This window comes from Salmo salar, chromosome ssa01, assembly GCF_905237065.1.
Source record: "Salmo salar chromosome ssa01, Ssal_v3.1, whole genome shotgun sequence".
Classification (NCBI taxonomy): Eukaryota; Metazoa; Chordata; class Actinopteri; order Salmoniformes; family Salmonidae; genus Salmo; species Salmo salar.
The window spans coordinates 164393410-164416648 of NC_059442.1; the positions used below are offsets into that span (position 1 = coordinate 164393410).

The 23239-nt window shown below is 45.1% G+C and overlaps 1 protein-coding gene across 5 annotated transcripts in view; it reads left to right on the top strand.

Annotated features, from left to right (window-relative positions):
• Positions 1–22778, top strand: part of tln1 (talin 1) — a 144819-nt gene extending 122041 nt beyond the window's left edge. For 3 of the 5 annotated variants that reach the window (XM_045693648.1, XM_045693652.1, XM_045693649.1), the window contains 11 exons: positions 3674–3790; positions 4262–4447; positions 4852–4959; positions 7008–7010; positions 10886–10991; positions 14866–14990; positions 15459–15584; positions 16526–16588; positions 17170–17352; positions 20532–20657; positions 20933–22778. In XM_045693648.1, the coding sequence (XP_045549604.1) occupies positions 3674–3790; positions 4262–4447; positions 4852–4959; positions 7008–7010; positions 10886–10991; positions 14866–14990; positions 15459–15584; positions 16526–16588; positions 17170–17352; positions 20532–20657; positions 20933–21067 (1278 nt within the window). In that variant the 3' untranslated portion in view covers positions 21068–22778. The remainder of the gene's footprint in view (positions 1–3673; positions 3791–4261; positions 4448–4851; positions 4960–7007; positions 7011–10885; positions 10992–14865; positions 14991–15458; positions 15585–16525; positions 16589–17169; positions 17353–20531; positions 20658–20932) is intronic. The other 2 variants (XM_045693650.1, XM_045693654.1) reach the window with 1 other exon arrangement.
• The last annotated feature ends 461 nt before the right edge of the window (positions 22779–23239 follow it).

The following is a 23239-nucleotide window of genomic DNA, read 5'->3' on the forward strand; positions in this document are numbered from 1 at the left end:
CTCTCTCTCTCTTCCCAGTCTCTCCCATTCTCTCTCTCTCTCTCTTCCCAGTCTCTCCCATTCTCTCTCTCTCTCTCTTCCCAGTCTCTCCCATTCTCTCTCTCTCTCTCTTCCCAGTCTCTCCCATTCTCTCTCTCTCTCTCTTCCCAGTCTCTCCCATTCTCTCTCTCTCTCTCTTCCCAGTCTCTCCCATTCTCTCTCTCTCTCTTCCCAGTCTCTCCCATTCTTTGTCTCTCTCTCTTCCCAGTCTCTCCCATTCTCTCTTGTCTGTCTGTCTGTCTGTCTGTCTGTCTGTCTGTCTCACCCTTTCCTTTCTCGTCTTGATCTCTTTTCCTCTATCACTTTTCACAACCCTTCTCTCTACCATACCTGACTGAGAATAAACCAGTTCCCTTCTCTCTACCATACCTGACTGAGAATACACCAGTTCCCTTCTCTCTACCATACCTGACTGAGAATATACCAGTTCCCTTCTCTCTACCATACCTGACTGAGAATACACCAGTTCCCTTCTCTCTACCATACCTGACTGAGAATATACCAGTTCCCTTCTCTCTACCATACCTGACTGAGAATACACCAGTTCCCTTCTCTCTACCATACCTGACTGAGAATACACCAGTTCCCTTCTCTCTACCATACCTGACTGAGAATATACCAGTTCCCTTCTCTCTACCATACCTGACTGAGAATACACCAGTTCCCTTCTCTCTACCATACCTGACTGAGAATATACCAGTTCCCTTCTCTCTACCATACCTGACTGAGAATATACCAGTTCCCTTCTCTCTACCATACCTGACTGAGAATAGACCAGTTCCCTTCTCTCTACCATACCTGACTGAGAATACACCAGTTCCCTTCTCTCTACCATACCTGACTGAGAATATACCAGTTCCCTTCTCTCTACCATACCTGACTGAGAATATACCAGTTCCCTTCTCTCTACCATACCTGACTGAGAATATACCAGTTCCCTTCTCTCTACCATACCTGACTGAGAATACACCAGTTCCCTTCTCTCTACCATACCTGACTGAGAATACACCAGTTCCCTTCTCTCTACCATACCTGACTGAGAATATACCAGTTCCCTTCTCTCTACCATACCTGACTGAGAATACACCAGTTCCCTTCTCTCTACCATACCTGACTGAGAATATACCAGTTCCCTTCTCTCTACCATACCTGACTGAGAATATACCAGTTCCCTTCTCTCTACCATACCTGACTGAGAATATACCAGTTCCCTTCTCTCTACCATACCTGACTGAGAATACACCAGTTCCCTTCTCTCTACCGTACCTGACTGAGAATATACCAGTTCCCTTCTCTCTACCATACCTGACTGAGAATACACCAGTTCCCTTCACTCTACTATACCTGAGAATACACCAGTTCCCTTCTCTTTGCCATTCCTGAGAATACACCAGTTCCCTTCTCTCTACCATACCTGACTGAGAATACACCAGTTCCCTTCTCTCTACCATACCTGACTGAGAATACACCAGTTCCCTTCTCTCTACCATACCTGACTGAGAATACACCAGTTCCCTTCTCTCTACCATACCTGACTGAGAATACACCAGTTCCCTTCTCTCTACCATACCTGACTGAGAATACACCAGTTCCCTTCTCTCTACCATACCTGACTGAGAATACACCAGTTCCCTTCTCTTTACCATACCTGACTGAGAATACACCAGTTCCCTTCTCTCTACCATACCTGACTGAGAATACACCAGTTCCCTTCTCTCTACCATACCTGAGAATACACCAGTTCCCTTCTCTTTGCCATTCCTGAGAATACACCAGTTCCCTTCTCTCTACCATACCTGACTGAGAATACACCAGTTCCCTTCTCTCTACCATACCTGACTGAGAATACACCAGTTCCCTTCTCTCTACCATACCTGACTGAGAATACACCAGTTCCCTTCTCTCTACCATACCTGACTGAGAATACACCAGTTCCCTTCTCTCTACCATACCTGACTGAGAATACACCAGTTCCCTTCTCTCTACCATACCTGACTGAGAATACACCAGTTCCCTTCTCTTTACCATACCTGACTGAGAATACACCAGTTCCCTTCTCTCTACCATACCTGACTGAGAATACACCAGTTCCCTTCTCTCTACCATACCTGAGAATACACCAGTTCCCTTCCCTTTGCCATACCTGACTGAGAATACACCAGTTCCCTTCTCTCTACCATACCTGACTGAGAATACACCAGTTTCCTTCTCTTTACCATACCTGAGAATACACCAGTTCCCTTCTCTCTACCATACCTGACTGAGAATACACCAGTTCCCTTCTCTCTACCATACCTGACTGAGAATACACCAGTTTCCTTCTCTTTACCATACCTGACTGAGAATACACCAGTTTCCTTCTCTTTACCATACCTGATAATATACCAGTTCCCTTCCCTTTGCCATACCTGACTGAGAATACACCAGTTCCCTTCTCTCTACCATACCTGACTGAGAATACACCAGTTTCCTTCTCTTTACCATACCTGATAATATACCAGTTCCCTTCCCTTTGCCATACCTGAGAATACACCAGTTCCCTTCTCTCTACCATACCTGAGAATACACCAGTTCCCTTCTCTTTACCATACCTGAGAATACACCAGTTTCCTTCTCTCTACCATACCTGAGAATACACCAGTTCCCTTCTCTCTACCATACCTGACTGAGAATACACCAGTTCCCTTCTCTCTACCATACCTGACTGAGAATACACCAGTTCCCTTCTTTCTACCGTACCTGAGAATACACCAGTTCCCTTCTCTCTACCATACCTGAGAATACACCAGTTCCCTTCTCTCTACCATACCTGACTGAGAATACACCAGTTCCCTTCTCTCTACCATACCTGACTGAGAATACACCAGTTCCCTTCTCTCTACCATACCTGACTGAGAATACACCAGTTCCCTTCTCTTTGCCATACCTGAGAATACACCAGTTCCCTTCTCTCTGCCATACCTGACTGAGAATATACCAGTTCCCTTCTCTCTACCATACCTGAGAATATACCAGTTCCCTTCTCTCTACCATACCTGACTGAGAATATACCAGTTCCCTTCTCTCTACCATACCTGACTGAGAATACACCAGTTCCCTTCTCTTTGCCATACCTGAGAATACACCAGTTCCCTTCTCTCTACCATACCTGACTGAGAATACACCAGTTCCCTTCTCTTTGCCATACCTGAGAATATACCAGTTCCCTTCTCTCTACCATACCTGAGAATACACCAGTTCCCTTCTCTCTACCATACCTGACTGAGAATATACCAGTTCCCTTCTCTCTACCATACCTGACTGAGAATACACCAGTTCCCTTCTCTCTACCATACCTGACTGAGAATACACCAGTTCCCTTCTCTTTGCCATACCTGAGAATACACCAGTTCCCTTCTCTCTACCATACCTGACTGAGAATACACCAGTTCCCTTCTCTCTACCATACCTGACTGAGAATATACCAGTTCCCTTCTCTCTACCATACCTGAGAATACACCAGTGTGGTTGAGAGCTCTGGACTTTAAGGGGAAGAATAGCTCTGATCCATGAGAATGTCCCAATATGTCTGTCCCCCAACTCTTTCACATAGTAATAACACCTCTACTGTATGTCTGTCCCCTTGTCCCCCCAGGTGATGGTGACCAACGTGACGTCACTCCTGAAGACAGTGAAGGCAGTGGAGGACGAGGCCACCAAGGGCACACGGGGACTGGAGGCCACCATTGAGCACATCAAACAGGAACTGGCTGTGAGTGGCACTGACACACAGAAATAGAATAACTAGAATGCCCATTCAAGTCACTGTTCTGTCATTCTATTTATATGCTGTCACACCAGAGGACAGTTGCCTTGAAGTGTCACTGGACAACAGAAGTTTCAACTCAAAATCAACCAGCTTTAATTTGAGAACAGTATAATAGAAGACATATTTATCCAGTTTGAGATGGAAATTTAACATAATCACTCATCATACACACGTCATACAACGCTGTAATACCGTATTCAAAAATGATCTGTACATCAAATACACAATAGTGTATTTATCATCACAGTAAGTTATATTGTTAAGTTGAAAAACTATTTTGAAGAACGATATAACATATTATAATCCTATATGCACGCATGGGCCTTTTTTTTATAATGTCTTATTATAACAAATAATGGAGTATTATAGCTACCAACAGGCTAAGGAAATAGTTACTGTTTTGTTCTCTCTCAGGTGTTCAGCAATGGTGACCCTCCCCCCAAGACGTCTACTCCAGAGGATTTCATCCGCATGACCAAAGGCATCACCCAGGCAACAGCCAAAGCAGTGGCTGCTGGGAACTCGTGTCGCCAGGAGGACGTAATCGCTACGGCCAACCTGAGCAGGAGGGCCATCGCCGACATGCTGCACTCGTGCAAGGTCAGAAAGGGGTCAAGACGACCCTTCGATAACCTTCAGATAACCTTTATCTTCTCTAGCTCCTTGGAGCTTATCGCCCTCGACAACCTTAAAGGGATACTTCAAGATTTTGTCAATTAAGGCATTTTTCTCTACTTACCCAGAGTCAGATGAACTCATTTGTATATCTCTGTTTGAAGGAATTTGAAGGTAGTTTCTGGAGCCATTGATAACTAGCATTAGCGTAATGACTGGAAGTCTATGGGAGCAGCTAGCATGCTAGGTGGAATGACGAGCTCTCTAATACCTTTTTTTAATTATCGAAATGAATATTTTTGAATACAGCAAAGAAAAACCCAATGTTATCTATTCGTGCACCAGTCATATATGTCCCATACTAATGTGTGTCAGTGTGGTCTCCACAGCAAGCCGCCTACCACCCAGAGGTCAGCAAGGAAGTTCAGAGCCGGGCCCTGCGCTATGGCAACGAGTGTGCCGTGGGCTACCTGGGTCTGCTGGAGCATGTGCTAGTGGTAAGATTACATGTATCTCTTATTTTAATATTATTTTATATAAGGGGTAAGAAATGGCCGCTGTTTGTCAAAGTGTTGATTTTTGCGGGGGATGGTTTGATGTGCAGGCGTTGGTTCAAGCCCACTAGCACTAAACAACCTGAATCACTGAATGAAGGTGTTGATGATTAGTTGAATCAGGTGCGTTAATGCTGGGCAGGAACAACATGAATCACTGAATCATGATTAGCTGAATCAGGTGCGTTAGTGCTGGGCTGGAACAACATGAATCACTGAATCATGATTAGCTGAATCAGGTGCGTTAGTGCTGGGCTGGAACAACATGAATCACTGAATCATGATTAGTTGAATCAGGTGCGTTAGTGCTGGGCTGGAACAACATGAATCACTGAATCATGATTAGTTGAATCAGGTGCGTTAGTGCTGGGCTGGAACAACAGGCTCCACACACAGTAGATGTCCAAGACCAGGGTTAGTGGTGACCACCACTGCTGTCAGGGTTGTGGGGACTAGGGAGGGTATACCAACACCTCCCACACACACCCCCCCTTCACCCCCTCCCTCCCTCTACCCCACACCCCCCTTTCACCCCACACACCCCCTCCCTCCCTCTACCCCACACCCCCCTTCACCCCACACACCCCCTCCCTCTACCCCACACCCCCCTTCACCTCACACACCCCTCCCTCCCTCCACCCCACACCCCCCTGCCTCCCTTCACCCCACACCCCCCCTGCCTCCCACTACCCCACACACCCCCTGCCTCCCTCTACCCCACACACCCCCTGCCTTCCACTACCCCACACACCCCCTGCCTCCCTCTACCCCACACACCCCCTGCCTCCCTCTACCCCACACACTCCCTGCCTCCCTCTACCCCACACACCCCCTGCCTCCCTCTACCCCACACACCCCCTGCCTCCCACTACCCCACACACCCCACATTCCCCTCTACCCACACACCCCTCCCTCCCTTCACCCCCTCCCTCCCTTCCTTCACCCCTCCCTCCCTTCCCCCTCCTCCCTCCCTCCCTTCACCCCCTCCCTCCCTCCCTCCCTTCACCCCTCCCTCCATTCCTTCACCCCACATCTTTCCGAGGGCTCTGGATGAGACCGTTTCAAACAGCAATTCCTATAGCTCCCAAAATACTACACCTGCCCCTCTGCCCCCATAACTGAGCAAAGAGTGTCAATATTGTCCCAAGAGATGTTTCCAAGACACACAACCCCCCCCCCCACAGATACGCACAAACACACACACAGAGATTAATTTACCATGTGATTTATGATATATCTGTTGCCATGGGACATAAAAAGCCTTATCTATCATTAAAACCAACCCATAGCCCCGCCCCCACTCCCAATGTCAGAGGTCACATATAATGTCAACGTCCTTTTCCCTCCTCAACACCCCCTGTGTTGAGGAGGGTCTAATTGGTGGGCGGAGAGCGCTAGGTGTTAAGCCACAGTCATGTCTATTATAGAGATGGGTGTGTAGCAATCTCACTCCTTTAAGAAGGAAGGGATATCGGTTAACATGGTGACCACTAGAGCTCTTGGATTCCACTCAGGAACTAATCAGCAAGGGACTTCCTCAGGGTGCAGAGATATTGGAACTATATTTGGGAGCTGTTAAATTGCTTGTTTGGTTGCAAAAAGAGAAATCAAAAGGGACAAATCGTAATTTGAGATCTGTGTGCTTACTTGGACGTTGACTTACTCAGACTTTCACATAAATCATGCATTGATGTCAATGGGAGATTTAAACATTTTTTGTCACATGCACAGATCTCAAGATAGAATTCTGCCATGATTAAGTTGTTCATTACTATAGATATAAATGAAAATCAAACGATATAAAGATGATATCACATTACAAACCATTTTCATGCACATTTTCTCACCTGGTATTTTCATATACTTTCTCCACCGTGAAATTGAATGTCCATTAAAATGTAATCGAAAGGTCCTGATGAATTTCCTCTCCACCTTCCCCCCCCAATTTCCTGTGAATGATCTGGGTCTCACTGTTGACTGTGATGATGTAGCCGGTGAGTATTAGTAAGGCTATGTGATTGACTGCACGAGTGTGGCGTTCCATTGACCCAGTTCTGGGGACATACTTTCACCTCCCTGAGAACACTGTCCTCAGCAGATCCTAGACCAGATCCACACATCTCTCCTTATCTGGCTCTAAAGTTGTTAATACAATTATATTACCTCAGATCTACACTTACCTGGCTCTCAAGCTGGTTTTAAAGAAAAGGTTTGCTTTTTTTTTTCTAAACAAATAAAATGTTTTGGTTTCACTTGTTTTTGAGAAACCAGAGATTCACTTCCTCATCCTCATTATGTAGTATGGAAGCTCGAAAAACACAAAACTATGTATTTTTTCAAACGGAAACGCTCTCAGCATAGTGATGCAGGTTTTTAAAGGTTGTACACATGAAATTGTGTCGTTCCGAACTTTATCCGCAACATTATATTACATTTTGTGTGAAATTATATGAGAGCTACTAGAAGCGGTAGTATCCTAATACTAGAAGTGGTAGTATCCTAATATGGTAGTATCCTAATACTAGAAGTGGTAGTATCCTAATACTAGAAGCGGTAGTATCCTAATATGGTAGTATCCTAATACTAGAAGCGGCAATATCCTAATATGGTAGTATCCCAATACTAGAAACGGTAGTATCCTAATATGGGAGTATCCTAATACTAGAAGCGGTAGTATCCTAATACTAGAAGCGGTAGTATCCTAATATGGTAGTATCCTAATACTAGAAGCGGTAGTATCCTAATACTAGAAACGGTAGTATCCTAATATGGTAGTATCCTAATACTAGAAGCGGTAGTATCCTAATATGGTAGTATCCTAATACTAGAAGTGGTAGTATCCTAATATTGTAGTATCCTAATACTAGAAGCGGTAGTATCCTAATACTAGAAGCGGTAGTATCCTAATACTAGAAGCGGTAGTATCCTAATACTAGAAGCGGTAGTATCCTAATATGGTAGTATCCTAATACTAGAAGCGGTAGTATCCTAATACTAGAAGCGGTAGTATCCTAATACTAGAAGCGGTAGTATCCTAATACTAGAAGTGGCAGTATCCTAATATGGTAGTATTCTAATACTAGAAGTGGTAGTATCCTAATATGAAAGTATTCTAATACTAGAAGCGGTAGTATCCTAATACTAGAAGCGGTAGTATCCTAATACTAGAAGCGGTAGTATCCTAATACTAGAAGCGGTAGTATCCTAATATGGTAATATCCTAATACTAGAAGCGGTAGTATTCTAATACTAGAAGTGGTAGTATCCTAATATGAAAGTATTCTAATACTAGAAGCGGTAGTATTCTAATACTAGAAGCGGTAGTATTCTAATACTAGAAGCGGTAGTATCCTAATACAGTAGTATCCTAATACTAGAAGCGGTAGTATCCTAATACTAGAAGCGGTAGTATCCTAATACTAGAAGCGGTAGTATCCTAATATGGTAATATCCTAATACTAGAAGCGGTAGTATTCTAATACTAGAAGTGGTAGTATCCTAATATGGTAGTATTCTAATACTAGAAGTGGTAGTATCCTAATATGAAAGTATTCTAATACTAGAAGTGGTAGTATCCTAATGCGGTAGTATCCTAATACTAGAAGCGGTAGTATTCTAATACTAGAAGCGGTAGTATCCTAATACAGTAGTATCCTAATACTAGAAGCGGTAGTATCCTAATACAGTAGTATCCTAATACTAGAAGCGGTAGTATCCTAATACTAGAAGCGGTAGTATCCTAATACAGTAGTATCCTAATACTAGAAGCGGTAGTATCCTAATACAGTAGTATTCTAATACTAGAAGCGGTAGTATCCTAATACAGTAGTATCCTAATACTAGAAGCGGTAGTATCCTAATACTAGAAGCGGTAGTATCCTAATACTAGAAGCGGTAGTATCCTAATATGGTAGTATCCCAATACTAGAAGCGGTAGTATCCTAATACTATAAATAATGTTTGATTTTTAGCAAGTTGACACATCAATGCATCGAGAAATACACAGATTGTTCTTAACAGCAAATATGCAACTAATGTTATCTTGCTGCATGGAGATTTGCGTTTGTCATAATGTGTGTACAGGGTATATGTACATAATGTGTTTGTGCCCGAGTGTGTTGGAATTCTGTGCCTGAGTGCACAATACACACAACTCATTACTTTCCCATGCCCTGTATTGTTTCAAAAGTGTAAGTTCCTTATTCCAGTTCTCCATGACCTTGTGGCTCAGGTCAACTCACGTGTGTGTGTGTGTGTTACTCCCGTGTGTAAATGTGACTTTCCTGTGTGTGTTGCGTCCCTGTACGTACAGTATGTATTTGCGTGTGGCTAGCGGCCATGCCACGCATTCCTGTGCAGCCACGCTGCTCCTCTTGTCTTTTCCTAGTAGCGCATCTGAATAAACTGGAGCGCAGCATGCCTCGGCGCAGCGAGTCCCATAGGCACAGAGCACTGTTAATGCCCTGCACCTGTCGTCTGCCAGGCCCAACTGGCCAGGTCCATCTCACTGGAGGACACTCTGAGGACACTGACACACACACACATAATGAGTGGGGCACTGCCTGGGGCTGGCTAGAGCCATGTACTGTATATTATATACTGAGTTTGAGTGTTTGTTTGAGGCTAGACGTCTATAGACCATGCCATGTTGGCACCAAATGTTCCAAGGCTGGTCCTTTCTGGTGAGAATGCATTGTAATGGCTGAACTCTGAACTAGTTAGCTGAACTCTGTATCTATGGCTGAGTCTGAAAACATTACTAGCTGTCAAATCTTGTTTCCTGAATTCCTGTCAAAGCTCATTGCAGGAGGACCGAGGGACGTACTTTGGATCCTCTCATCCAATGAGCTTTGAGAGGAATTGCAGACACTGCCAATGGCTCTGGGATAGCCCAACCTCTCCCACTACCACCCTGCCACTACCACCCTCCCACTACCACCCTGCCACTACACCACTACCACCCTCCCACTACCACCCTGCCACTACCACCCTCCCACTACCACCCTCCCACTACCACCCTGCCACTACCACCCTGCCACTACCACTACCACCCTGCCACTACCACCCTGCCACTACCACCCTCCCACTACCACCCTGCCACTACCACCCTCCACTACCACCCTCCCACTACCACCCTGCCACTACCACCCTGCCACTAATCACCCTCCCACTACCACCCTCCCACTACCACCCTGCCACTACCACCCTGCCACTACCACCCTGCCACTACCACCCTCTCCCACTACCACCCTCCCACTACCACCCTGCCACTACCAACTAGCAAGCTCTTCCCACATGATCACCCATGTCCACATCCAATTGGACTAAACTGCTAATGTGCTTTGGCATGTGGAGGCTGAGTGGTTTATGTTTGTTAACAAGGTGTCTTTGTAGCACCTTTATTTATTGCTAAATGTAAATAGCCTGATATCTTTATCTTAAATTTGTCACCCAATTCTTTTTAAAGACCTTTAACTGTGAGTTCCAAATAGTGTTATGGTCCCAAATGGAAGACCCAGCAGTGTTACATTTTCATGGTCCCAAATGGAAGACTCCGTTGTGTTAGTAGGTACAGCAGGTGACAGATGATTGAATTGCAGTGTCTTGAAGCATAAGCAATATAGCTGAAGTCTGAGGTGTCAATGGGGGCTGTGGCTCACTCTCTCAATTAGTCTTTCTAGGATTCCTCCTATCCTCCTCCTTAACTGTATTAGAGGACAAGGTCCAATGTGTTAAAAGGAGAGAGGATTCGAGGAACGATTCATTGCGAAAGATCCCCTGTCTTTGGCTGCAGTGTTAGTCCTACAAAGACCCTAGTAGAGAGAGACTGACTAACTGTTGTTGTCTCTCCTTTGTCCCCTTCCCACAGATCATCCAGAAGCCCAGCCACGAGCTCAAGCAGCAGTTGGCTAACTACTCCAAGCGCGTGGCAGGCTCCGTCACCGAGCTCATCCAGGCCGCCGAGGCCATGAAGGGTACCTTGACCTCTTATTATTACAGAACTACATTCCCCACGTGTCGCTCTTCCACCTCTCCCCTCCTTAAGGTATCAGCATGCTTCAGTTCGACTGGCGCCTAGCTGAACTCCGCTAGCCAAAACGAACTCCCTTAAAATACCTTTGCTTGAAAAACAAGAAAAAAGCGGCATAGCCATAGCCAGTATTCACTTCCTCAAAATAGTCAGAATAATCTAAGATAACTCAAGAAATCTGTCATAAATTTATCAAACTACATCTAACTAAGTTGTTTGGTGCAGTATTTCTCAATTTAAAAAATGTGCATGAAAACGATTAGTCTCTCGTTGAATGACAAGAGACTTTATTGAAGAATCTCTACTGTTAACCAATCACCGACAAAGGGGCATAGACTTTCGGCTCCGAACTTCGGCTTACCTCTAGAAACAATGTTGTGTGCCTGAACAGCTGAAATACCCTCACCGAAGACCAAAACCAACAAAAACATCACAAAATGTTGTCATAATATATACTCGAACTCTTCCGAACTGTTTTGGCTGGGAAGCATTAGGACGCCTTTATCCAAAAGGCAGCATGGCTGTAGTTTATTTAGGAGGCAGCATGGCAGCTTCCCGTGGCTGTAGTTTATTTAGGAGGCAGCATGGCAGCTTCCCGTGGCTGTAGTGTATTTAGGAGGCAGCATGGCAGCTTCCCGTGGCTGTAGTTTATTTAGGAGGCAGCATGGCAGCTTCCCGTGGCTGTAGTGTATTTAGGAGGCAGCGTGGCAGCTTCCCGTGGCTGTAGTTTATTTAGGAGGCAGCGTGGCAGCTTCCCGTGGCTGTAGTTTATTTAGGAGGCAGCGTGGCAGCTTCCCGTGGCTGTAGTTTATTTAGGAGGCAGCATGGCAGCTTCCCGTGGCTGTAGTTTATTTAGGAGGCAGCGTGGCAGCTTCCCGTGGCTGTAGTTTATTTAGGAGGCAGCATGGCAGCTTCCCGTGGCTGTAGTTTATTTAGGAGGCAGCGTGGCAGCTTCCCGTGGCTGTAGTTTATTTAGGAGGCAGCGTGGCAGCTTCCCGTGGCTGTAGTGTATTTAGGAGGCAGCGTGGCAGCTTCCCGTGGCTGTAGTTTATTTAGGAGGCAGCGTGGCAGCTTCCCGTGGCTGTAGTTTATTTAGGAGGCAGCGTGGCAGCTTCCCGTGGCTGTAGTTTATTTAGGAGGCAGCGTGGCAGCTTCCCGTGGCTGTAGTTTATTTAGGAGGCAGCATGGCAGCTTCCCGTGGCTGTAGTTTATTTAGGAGGCAGCGTGGCAGCTTCCCGTGGCTGTAGTTTATTTAGGAGGCAGCGTGGCAGCTTCCCGTGGCTGTAGTTTATTTAGGAGGCAGCGTGGCAGCTTCCCGTGGCTGTAGTTTATTTAGGAGGCAGCGTGGCAGCTTCCCGTGGCTGTAGTGTATTTAGGAGGCAGCGTGGCAGCTTCCCGTGGCTGTAGTTTATTTAGGAGGCAGCGTGGCAGCTTCCCGTGGCTGTAGTTTATTTAGGAGGCAGCGTGGCAGCTTCCCGTGGCTGTAGTTTATTTAGGAGGCAGCGTGGCAGCTTCCCGTGGCTGTAGTGTATTTAGGAGGCAGCATGGCAGCTTCCCGTGGCTGTAGTTTATTTAGGAGGCAGCATGGCAGCTTCCCGTGGCTGTAGTGTATTTAGGAGGCAGCGTGGCAGCTTCCCGTGGCTGTAGTTTATTTAGGAGGCAGCGTGGCAGCTTCCCGTGGCTGTAGTTTATTTAGGAGGCAGCATGGCAGCTTCCCGTGGCTGTAGTTTATTTAGGAGGCAGCATGGCAGCTTCCCGTGGCTGTAGTTTATTTAGGAGGCAGCATGGCAGCTTCCCGTGGCTGTAGTTTAAAGTTGTCCCCTCCCCTTCTGGCCTAGCTCGCTATCGCGTCACAGATCTAATAGGGCAGGATAGGTGTTAGCAGTATGACTGAAACCAGGCGGAGATATTGCTTACACCTATACCTAGTCATGTCAGATTTGTTAAGCACATCGAACAAGGGCAGAAAGAAAGGAAGGGTAGCACCTCTCTGGAATGAGACTCAGCCCAAGTCTGTCAGAGAGAGGGGGGCGGCCGCCCCGCATAACGTTGAGACTCAATTTACAGCCCCCCCCCCCTCAGCTGCTGCCCCGACGGGCCCTTCTCTTTCACACGGCCGTCTCCAGTCCCCATCCCGGAGGTGTCAAGAACAAGCCGCGCGTCGTCCTCAAGACCGCACCATGAGCACATCGCCCACCGATTTAGAGGGGAAATACTAGAGCCCCCCCAAAGAGCAATCTTCTGCAGTCCCCGATAGAGATGCTTTAGCCTGAAAGGGAATCCTCGCCGCTGGCTTGGTGATAATGCCACGTCTTGATTTAACAGACGATGAGACAGGAACGTCTATATCTGCTCTCTGGTAAAAGACGTGGAGATTGATGTGGTGAGCAATACGTGGTAACAGCCCACTGAAAGGCTGTCCATCATATCGGCAGCATGAATACAGTAGCAATCTAAAGGCATGAGTAGGACAGAGGATGTGGAAAGCAGTGGAGGTCAGTGCCATTTAAGATCAGTGAGATTTATGACCATGTCCTTATTTGTGTTACAGCATATTGGATGACTGTCATTCATATTCCATTCACCCAGCTCAATGTAACATCGATAGGTTTAGGCTACTACATGATACTCACATTTTCCCTATACCCATCATGAGGTTGCTACAACCAGGCTACGAATGAAAGTTTATAACATAGGTGCACAGGTCAAGAGACAAATTTGAGTAATCAAGGTGACAGACAGTGACACATTCAATACCGCCTTGCACACTCTTGCCTGCATCTAAGCTGATCTAGGGTGTAATCATTAGTACAAACTCAGGTAGGTTTATCCCCATTTCGTTCCGTTTGCATAACTTTAAGAAAAGTTTTTCAACAGAATCTGCGGAATAAATACACCCCCGATCACCCGCACAAACAGTTCACTTTTGTAGCTGCCATGTACAAACAGCATCATCACTTTGCCTTAGCCAGCTAGCTAACATAAATATAATTCCTTTCTGTTTGAACCGAGTGTTTGAGTAGGCTAAATTAGCTAGCTGCATTAGCTAGCAAAGTGAAAAAAAATACAATCAAATATATATAGCTGATTTGTTCAAAACTGTTCAACTATTGTCTTTCTCTTTGAGTCAACTACTCACCACATTTTATGCAGTGCAGTGCTAGCTAGCTGTAGCTTATTCTTTCAGTACTAGATTAATACTCTTATCCTTTGATTGGGTGGACAACATGTCAGTTCATACTGCAAGAGCTCTGATACGTTGGAGGATGTCCTCCGGAAGTCGTCATCATTACTGTGTAAGTCTATGGAAGGGGGTGAGAACAATGGGCCTCCTACGTTTTGTATTGAAGTCAATATACCCAGAGGAGAATGGAAAATAGCTGTCCTCCGGCTACACCATGGTGCTACCCTACAGAGTGCTGTTGAGACTACTGTAGACCTTCATTGCAAAACAGTGTGTTTTTATCAGTTATTTGGTGGCGTGAATAGATTTATTATAGTTTTATCTAAAAAGGATAACTTAAAAATGTTCTTCCTTTGGAAGAGAACTATAACAGTGTATATATGGTAACCATGTGATGTTGAATGTGATGCACTGGACCAATGGGCTCCCAACACACTGTATATACCTGCAAAATGAATATTTATTACCATTCCATTTTGAGAGTACAACTTTGAGGCATATTGTTCTGTGTGACAAAAACTTTTATGAAGATAACCATGTGATGTACTGTACAGGAGCATTCAGTAATGCCTCAGTGACCATAAATAAGAGTACTGTTGTTTAGCACTAACATGTCGTTTTTGTGTGTCAACAGGAACGGAATGGGTGGACCCCGAGGACCCCACGGTCATCGCTGAGAACGAGCTTCTGGGAGCTGCTGCCGCCATTGAAGCAGCCGCCAGGAAACTGGAGCTGCTGAGGCCCCGCACCAAACCCAAGGTGAGGACGCTTTTTCTGCCCGCGTCAGAAGGGCCCCATGCCTCGCCCAGCCAGCTAAGCCTCTCTGCGGGGGACACAGTCACACACTAACCCTCCACCTATGGATCAGAGACCATGTGTTGGTGCTCCACTCCTTGTGCAAAGGGTTACGCAGTCTTGACCTCAAGGGTAGAGGCCTCCTGGACTAGTTAGCTGTCCGCTTTGAACACCCCTACAGTAATGATACCGTCCACTTAAAATGTCTAGATATCCATTTAGATGTTCATGTTTGAGTCGAGGGCTTAAGTTACATACTGTAGTTGACACCCTCTGTACTCATCATAGTGGTGTAGAGTAGGCCTATTAACACCACTCAGGATGTCTATATTGTGTGCACTAACCGCGTCCTCAACTTGTCGCGCCATAAAGTAGGTTATGGTGTGTTTAACGTGTTTCGTGCCTCCAACATTCTCTGTGTTTTGTAAACAGGAAGCGGACGAGAGCCTGAACTTCGAGGAGCAGATCCTGGAGGCGGCCAAATCGATCGCAGCCGCCACCAGCGCTCTGGTCAAAGCTGCCTCAGCCGCCCAGAGGGAACTGGTGGCGCAAGGGAAGGTAAGCGCTCCAGAGTTATCAGTACGGTATTGGGCCTACCCAGGGGGCAATTCACTGGTTGAAATAATGTAATTATGACATCTTTTCAACCAGTTTTGCCCAGCTGTGTCTGCTGGGTAGTAATGTCTAACTCATGCTGTAGTCATTCAACACCGTCTGAGTGGCCCAGGCTGGATTTACACTCTCCCCGGGCCCGTGTGCCCAGACTAACTCTTTCCCCAGACCTGTGTGACCAGACTAACTCTTTCCCCAGACCTGTGTGACCAGACTAACTCTTTCCCCAGACCTGTGTGCCCAGACTGACTCTCTCCCCAGACCAGACTGACTCTCTCCCCAGGCCTGTGAGCCCAGACTGACTCTCTCCCCAGACCAGACTGACTCTCTCCCCAGACCAGACTGACTCTCTCCCCAGGCCTGTGAGCCCAGACTGACTCTCTCCCCAGACCAGACTGACTCTCTCCCCAGACCAGACTGACTCTCTCCCCAGGCCTGTGAGCCCAGACTGACTCTCTCCCCAGACCAGACTGACTCTCTCCCCAGACCAGACTGACTCTCTCCCCAGACCAGACTGACTCTCTCCCCAGACCAGACTGACTCTCTCCCCAGACCAGACTGACTCTCTCCCCAGACCAGACTGACTCTCTCCCCAGACCAGACTGACTCTCTCCTCATACCTGTGTGCCCAGACTAACTCTTTCCCCACACCTGTGTGCCCTGACTAACTCTCTCCCCACACCTGTGTGCCCTGACTAACTCTCTCCCCAGACCAGACTGACTCTCTCCCAGGCCTGTGTGCCCAGATTGACTCTCTCCCCAGACCAGACTGACTCTCTCCCCAGACCAGACTGACTCTCTCCCCAGACCTGTGTCCAGACTAACTCTTTCCCCAGACCTGTGGGCTCAGACTAACTCTCCCACTCTCTTTTGCTGTGCTCTCTCAGGTCGGTGCCTGCCCAGCCAATGCAGTGGATGATGGACAGTGGTCTCAAGGTCTCATTTCAGCCGTAAGTGTCACTGTCATTCCTTAACCAGTAGATGAGGTATTAAAACATTCCTTAACCAGTAGATGAGGTATTAAAACATTCCTTAACCAGTAGATGAGGTATTAGAACATTCCTTAACCAGTAAATGAGGTATTAGAACATTCCTTAACCAGTAGATGAGGTATTAGAACATTCCTTAACCAGTAGATGAGGTATTAGAACATTCCTTAACCAGTAGATGAGGTATTAGAACATTCCTTAACCAGTAGATGAGGTATTTGAATATTCCTTAACCAGTAGATGAGGTATTAGAACATTCCTTAACCAGTAGATGAGGTATTAGAACATTCCTTAACCAGTAGATGAGGTATTAGAACATTCCTTAACCAGTAGATGAGGTATTTGAATATTCCTTAACCAGTAGATGATTAACATCTACCTAAAGTAGCACCATTACTAAGGAATATAACTTATTCATATTTATGGTGGCATCATTTCTTGTCTACACATGTGAATTAATAATAGAGGCATTCATTTATCTCACCGATTTGATGACAAACAGAATACATTCACAACACTCTTCTCCAACTCTGTTCCACTAGGCCCGAATGGTTGCTGCAGCGACCAGCAACCTGTGCGAGGCGGCCAACTCGGCAGTGCAGGGCCACGCCAGCGAGGAGAAGCTGGTCAGCTCGGCCAAGCAGGTGTCTGCCTCCACTGCCCAGCTCCTGGTGGCCTGCAAGGTCAAGGCTGACCAGGACTCCCAGACCATGAAGAGGCTACAGGTCAGAGTGCTATGTACTTATAGAACTTCTCCTATTGTGTGTGTCGTGTGTCCCCCCCCCCCAGGCAGCTGCTCTGTCTGCTCAGTCTATACATACAAACCAATGTGACAGGGGGGAGTCAGTTGATGATAAACAGTCAGTCAAAAGGTTTTTCAATGGTGACACAGTGGTAAACTTGCTATGACTCTGCCATAAAGACTGAGTATCCCATAGGGCGGTGGCGTGTGTCTTTGTTGGTTTTAGCACAGCCTTATCCCTCGCAGTGAAGCAATTCCTGATTTGGTCACAGTGCTATTAGTCTTTAATGACTACAGACCCTTTCAATACCCACTGTACCTTTTCTTGTCTAAACTACGTCCCTGCCATTTGATTTTAATTGTGGCTTTTGTCTCTACTGCCTCTTCAACAATAACGTTTAGACCAGCTTAGACCAGTCCTTCTGGGGTTCTGCAGTTTTTATTTCTTAGAAAATATTTTTTTGGTCAAAGACCACAGTTGGGGCTCATTTGGAGGAGGCCGTAGCCGAGGGAGGGAGGGATGGAGTGAGACGTGTCACGGTCTAAATCAATGGCTCTATCTATTAACATCCCATTGCTACAGTATTTCTAGAAGTGTCTGTTGTTCCATAAAGAAAAGGACAGGTGAGGAGACCCCCCCTCTATTGTCTCCAAAGGCCCAAAACTGCGAGGAGCCAACTCATTCAGACCTCAGTAGAAACTTATCTGTCAGTATTCTCTGGTGACACAGCAGAAGAGACATTTAACTTCCTGTTTAGCAAACTATCTTTTAGAGGTGTGTCGTCATGGAAACTCATCATTTCCACAATCCATATATGGAGGGTATTCTGTTTCAGAACTGTGTGTGAAAATCTAAAGTCCAGCCTATCAAAGCTGTCCCAGCATTACTGACGTGGGCCATCCACAGTCAGTCCACTCTCTGGAAATAGTCGATCCTGTATAGTTACAGGATCTCCCCCCAGCTCTATGCACACCAACCAGCCAACCGGCTCATATTCTCTCATCCCAATCAGCAGCGGCTTATCTCCTGCTGTTCTGGGCTTGCAGCTGCTGCTGGGTCATTCCCATATAGTTGTGTATACAGTGTCTCTCAAAACAACATACATTGCCTTTGAAAATGTCGTAACCCTAGCTGGGGCCTTTGATTACTGCCACACTGGAGAAGTTGAAGACTCCACGTTTGTTTCCAATCCCTTTTGGAAGGCCATGTAGTTAGTCAACGTTGCTTGGTTATTAAGCCCGTTAAGATTAAGAGTCGATTGTAGTGCTGTGTGTAAGGCTTGTGTTGTAGGTACGTGGCCGCGGGGTGTATGGCTATTCTGACTGTCCCTGACATGAAGCGAAGGCAGCAGGGGGTATCAGACCAGAGGGGGTTAAATAGAGTCATTATACAATGGTTGGTTTGGAATTCCCATTGTTAGTCTATCCAGCCTATGATATACTAGACAACATACACATCGCCACATTCATAAAAAGTGCCGTAGGTTACGTCGTTACTTAGCAACGCACTGCTACTACTACTACTACAGATCCACTGTTTCGTCTGCCCAGGCATGCAACTTATACATCTGATTTCCACTGTAAAAAGCCTCGACAATTGATAAACACGAAAGAAGAAACAAAGTGCAGCTAGTTTGCAGTCTTAACAGCTTCAGTTTGAAGTGAATTGTGTTAGCTGTGTAGTTGGCTAGCTAGCAAGGTGGGTATAGCTTCCATAGCAACCATTTTTGTTTGCCATAGCAACCTGCAAAGTTCTAGAACAATCCACCAGTGCTTGGGTAGTTTTGCTTTACACGGCAGTTAATATGAATAAAACTAACAACCAGTGAACGCCTAAAATTGCACTTGACAACCAGTGTTGGTGAATGTAGCATCACGTTTGGTTGAAAAATGTATGGTTTGGAAATAATCTGGCTTTTTAATGCTGGTAACCCTTTGTATAAAATCAATAATGTTATGACATGTTTTGTCATGGCTGTGATGTGGTGATTGCTAAATGAAGCCATATACTGCACATCCCTGACATACTCGACAAATGAGAGAACGAACACTGACAGCAGTGTTGACTGCTGTCGTATCAAAGCGGTATGGAAATATACCTCAGGAAAGGATAGCAATCTATTTTTCCAATTGTGTAAATCAAATGTATGAAACAAAACCACTTGGTTTGTACAAGATATGTTTCCTTGGGCATAAAAAATAAAACCATGAACCTTTTCCCACTACTGAGCCAAACCAAACTACTGCCCCAGCCTGGTGACGATTCCTCCATAGTTGCTGAAAATGACTGTGAAAGAAAAATGACCAAGCCAGCACAAGATGGTTCAGATTTGCACAATAGTGTGAAAGGAGTTTTTAAGTTTGACAGTTGGTTTTATCTAATTCAATCTCCCCCACCTGTACGCTATTTTGGTCAGTACCAGATAAACAAACCTGGCATCTTTTACTGACTAGCAGCTGTTGGAGATCCGACGGGGCTGTCTAGCGGTGTGTTTTATGTCAGGGCTGTCTAGCGTTGTGTTTTATGTCAGGGCTAAGCTAACAGTGACATTCCGACCATAGAGATAGTGTAAGGGGAGGGAGAATTGGACAGGAAAGCAGCTCTAGCCTTGCCAGCACGGTACCTATTTTCTCTCAGCGAAGCCTCAAAAGGAGAGAAAAAAACCCACGTCTCCTTGTTTGTAATGGACTGCCAAGTGAGTCTTGGTAACAAGTATGTTTTGCTTCAAGTGAACTGCGGCGAACAGCTCCTTATTGCCTTTTAAAGCAATCCCCAAGCGTGAAGAGAGAGCAGGGTGTTTTGGTCCTCTCCACTAGCTCTGGCCGAGGCAGACATTCCCTTTCCAGGGGCACTGTTTATGAACAGTAGGCGTGGAAAAGTCATGGTCTTAACTGAAAGCTATGTGTCAGTCAGTCGCCAGTGTTCCACACCCCTTTTGGGAGTCCAATTCACTTTTAAAATCCTGTCTGGAATTCCGTTTTTTACTTAAGAGGGCTACAGTATTGAAATGTGATTACACTCGTCTTTAAAAGGCCTGCACACAGTGTGCTGAATATCACAGAAAAGTGTGTGTCTGTAAGCATCTTAATGAGTCAATGCATTGGGTTTTGGCTTAGAGTTTGTGTCACCTTGTCCCCACTGTCCATTCTGAACTTCCACAGGCTGCCGGAAATGCTGTTAAGAGGGCCTCCGATAGCCTGGTGAAGGCGGCACAGAAAGCAGCCTTTGACGCCCAAGACGAGCAGGCCGTGGTTGTTAAGAGCAAGATGGTGGGCGGCATTGCTCAGGTAAGCAGAGGGTCATGAGAGCCTGTTTGAATTTTCACACAAAGTTCCCATCAATTTAAGGATTATTTCAGTGCAATACAGGAAGACGGTGTCATTCTATGACACCCGAATTCACATTCAGAATTCCTTTCTTAAAGATCACATATGAGGCATGTTTTGTATACCTGTTGATGTGTGTGCCTGTGTTTCCATGCCTGTGTTTCCATGTGCCTATCTGTTCATCTATGTATGAGAGGTGTGGTCTGGGTGTTAACCAGTTGTGTTCTGTCTGTTAGATCATTGCTGCCCAGGAGGAGATGCTGAGGAAGGAGAGGGAGTTGGACGAGGCCAGAAAGAAGCTGGCCACCATCCGACAGCAACAGTACAAATTCCTGCCCTCCGAGCTCAGGGAGGACGGGCAGGAGCAGTGATGAAACGTGTACACACACACACACACACACATATATAATACACATATAGATACATACATACATATACAGCGAAGACAAATCCGATGTTCAGGGCCTACACGCCCAGGCTATATTAGAGAAAATACAAAAACTAAGAGGTGTTATGCTTGAAGAGGAGCAATATTAGGGTGAGATAATTAAAAAGAAAGGAAAGGGGTAAAAAGTGAAAGCTGTATTAGGATGTTTATTTTAAGTGTATTTTTTTTCTTTGATTATTTCTCACGTTTAAGAGCGTTACAGTGCCACTGGTTTTGTTTTTGGATAATGCTAAAAAATATATATATATATGTATCCAAGTCTTTGAGGTAGTCCTTGATAGTTTGTGATTTAATTGAGCGTTTAGGTCCTAGATTGCATGTGTTCACTGCCGCTTCACCGTTTTTATTAAATTCACATCCTCCTGCCAATAACTGATATTTGCCTTTAACGCTAGCATGCTATTATTTTAGTGAGCACAATTACTATCTGTTTGGCGGTGTCCGTTTTCAGTTTTTTTGGATTAGAAAAATGCAGTCACCAAAAGGTGGGCTTACAGCGGGTAAGTGTTGAGATCTTACTTGACTGACCAATGATTTTAACTGGCCAGGGTGAATGGTAAGAGACGGTCGGTCACCGTAAAACACAGAGCTCAGCTAGGTGTTTACCATAAACAACTGTGGCTTTGGCCACATCCCAAAGAAACATCGTTTAACAAGAATGTGTGTTGTCAGGTAGGCTCCTCCTTTTTATTTGAACCAATGACATTTAACTGCATCTTGTTGCAATTTGGACCAGAGGTGCAATGATTTACTTTGCGATTAAACAATTCATAGAGAGAAAACATATCTTTTTTTTTTTTAAGAGAAATAATGCTATGAAATGTGTTACAAATGATATCTTCTATTACATTTATATGTTAATAAAGTATATGTGAGTATTTGTTTGTGTCATCATATGAACTTCTGGACCTGATATTATCTGTGTTTGAAGCTCATAAAGCCATACTTTGCTTTCTTCAGGACATTGTTTTGAATCATGAATGACTGTTCCTTCGGGTGCTATTGAGTGGTTAAAATCTTTATCAGATGTAGACTATTAATATGCATCTAATAGCCAACTGTAATCAGTAGATCATTAGAAACAAATTTAGATATGTATTTTGGGGTAATTTCTCTTGTCACAGTACAATCCTATGATGGCCATTGTATGCAAAGGATAATGTGTCCAATGTTGTTCTTATTAACCGTCATTTACCCTGAATTGCCAGCCTATTTCACATTGTCAGAGGCCTCATTGTAACCTAACCTCCTTTCTTTCAACATATCAATGAGTCAAAGTGCCTGCTATATGTATTTTACAACTAATTGTATTTAACTGTTAACGTTTTCCCATCATCAAGTGCACTTATCCATTTGTTTAACTTAACAACACATATAAATCCACTCTTTTACAAACATTGTTTTCTCTTCTCTTAATCGAAATAGTTGGATAGAAAACAACTGTTAAGTTGCCTATGTGTTGATCACAAACATAGGGAAAGCCTAACTTGAGTGTTTTTTTCTTTTCATTTTCTAATTGTTTTGTTGACCTTTCTGATTTTGATACTATATACATGTATTAACAGTGCTATGGGATCACCATCTCAATGGTATTGTAAAAGAGATTTATGGTCAATAAAGCTGGTTTTCCCTGAGAAGTTGTTTTATTTCTCTTTATTAAACATTAAAATGTTGAAGTCACTTCTTTGTCAATGCTTCATATCTTAATATGACCTGCTATGCTGATATTCGGACAGGTTAACATGAGTAAAATAGACTCGCCATTGTGAACGAATTCTAGTCGCGTCAAGTCGACAGTAGCCTAGTCAGTCACACATTTCCCCTTGGCTCCAATACTGTACCTTGTCGCTTGTGACCGGTCATTCTTCACCAAAAACCAACCTCGTCCCCAGGTGGCTGCTGCTAACCGGCACCAACTACCCTCAGTCTTTGCAACTTAACTTTTGACTGTTGTTACAACTTGTTACTGTTATTTTCCCCTCTGAAATACCATTAGAAACAACCTATGCCCTGACAGACTTATCAATGAACAAGCCTAGTTAAGGCGACCAAACTAAGACGACGCTGGCTGTAGTGTCGTCAAGTGTGCAGATTG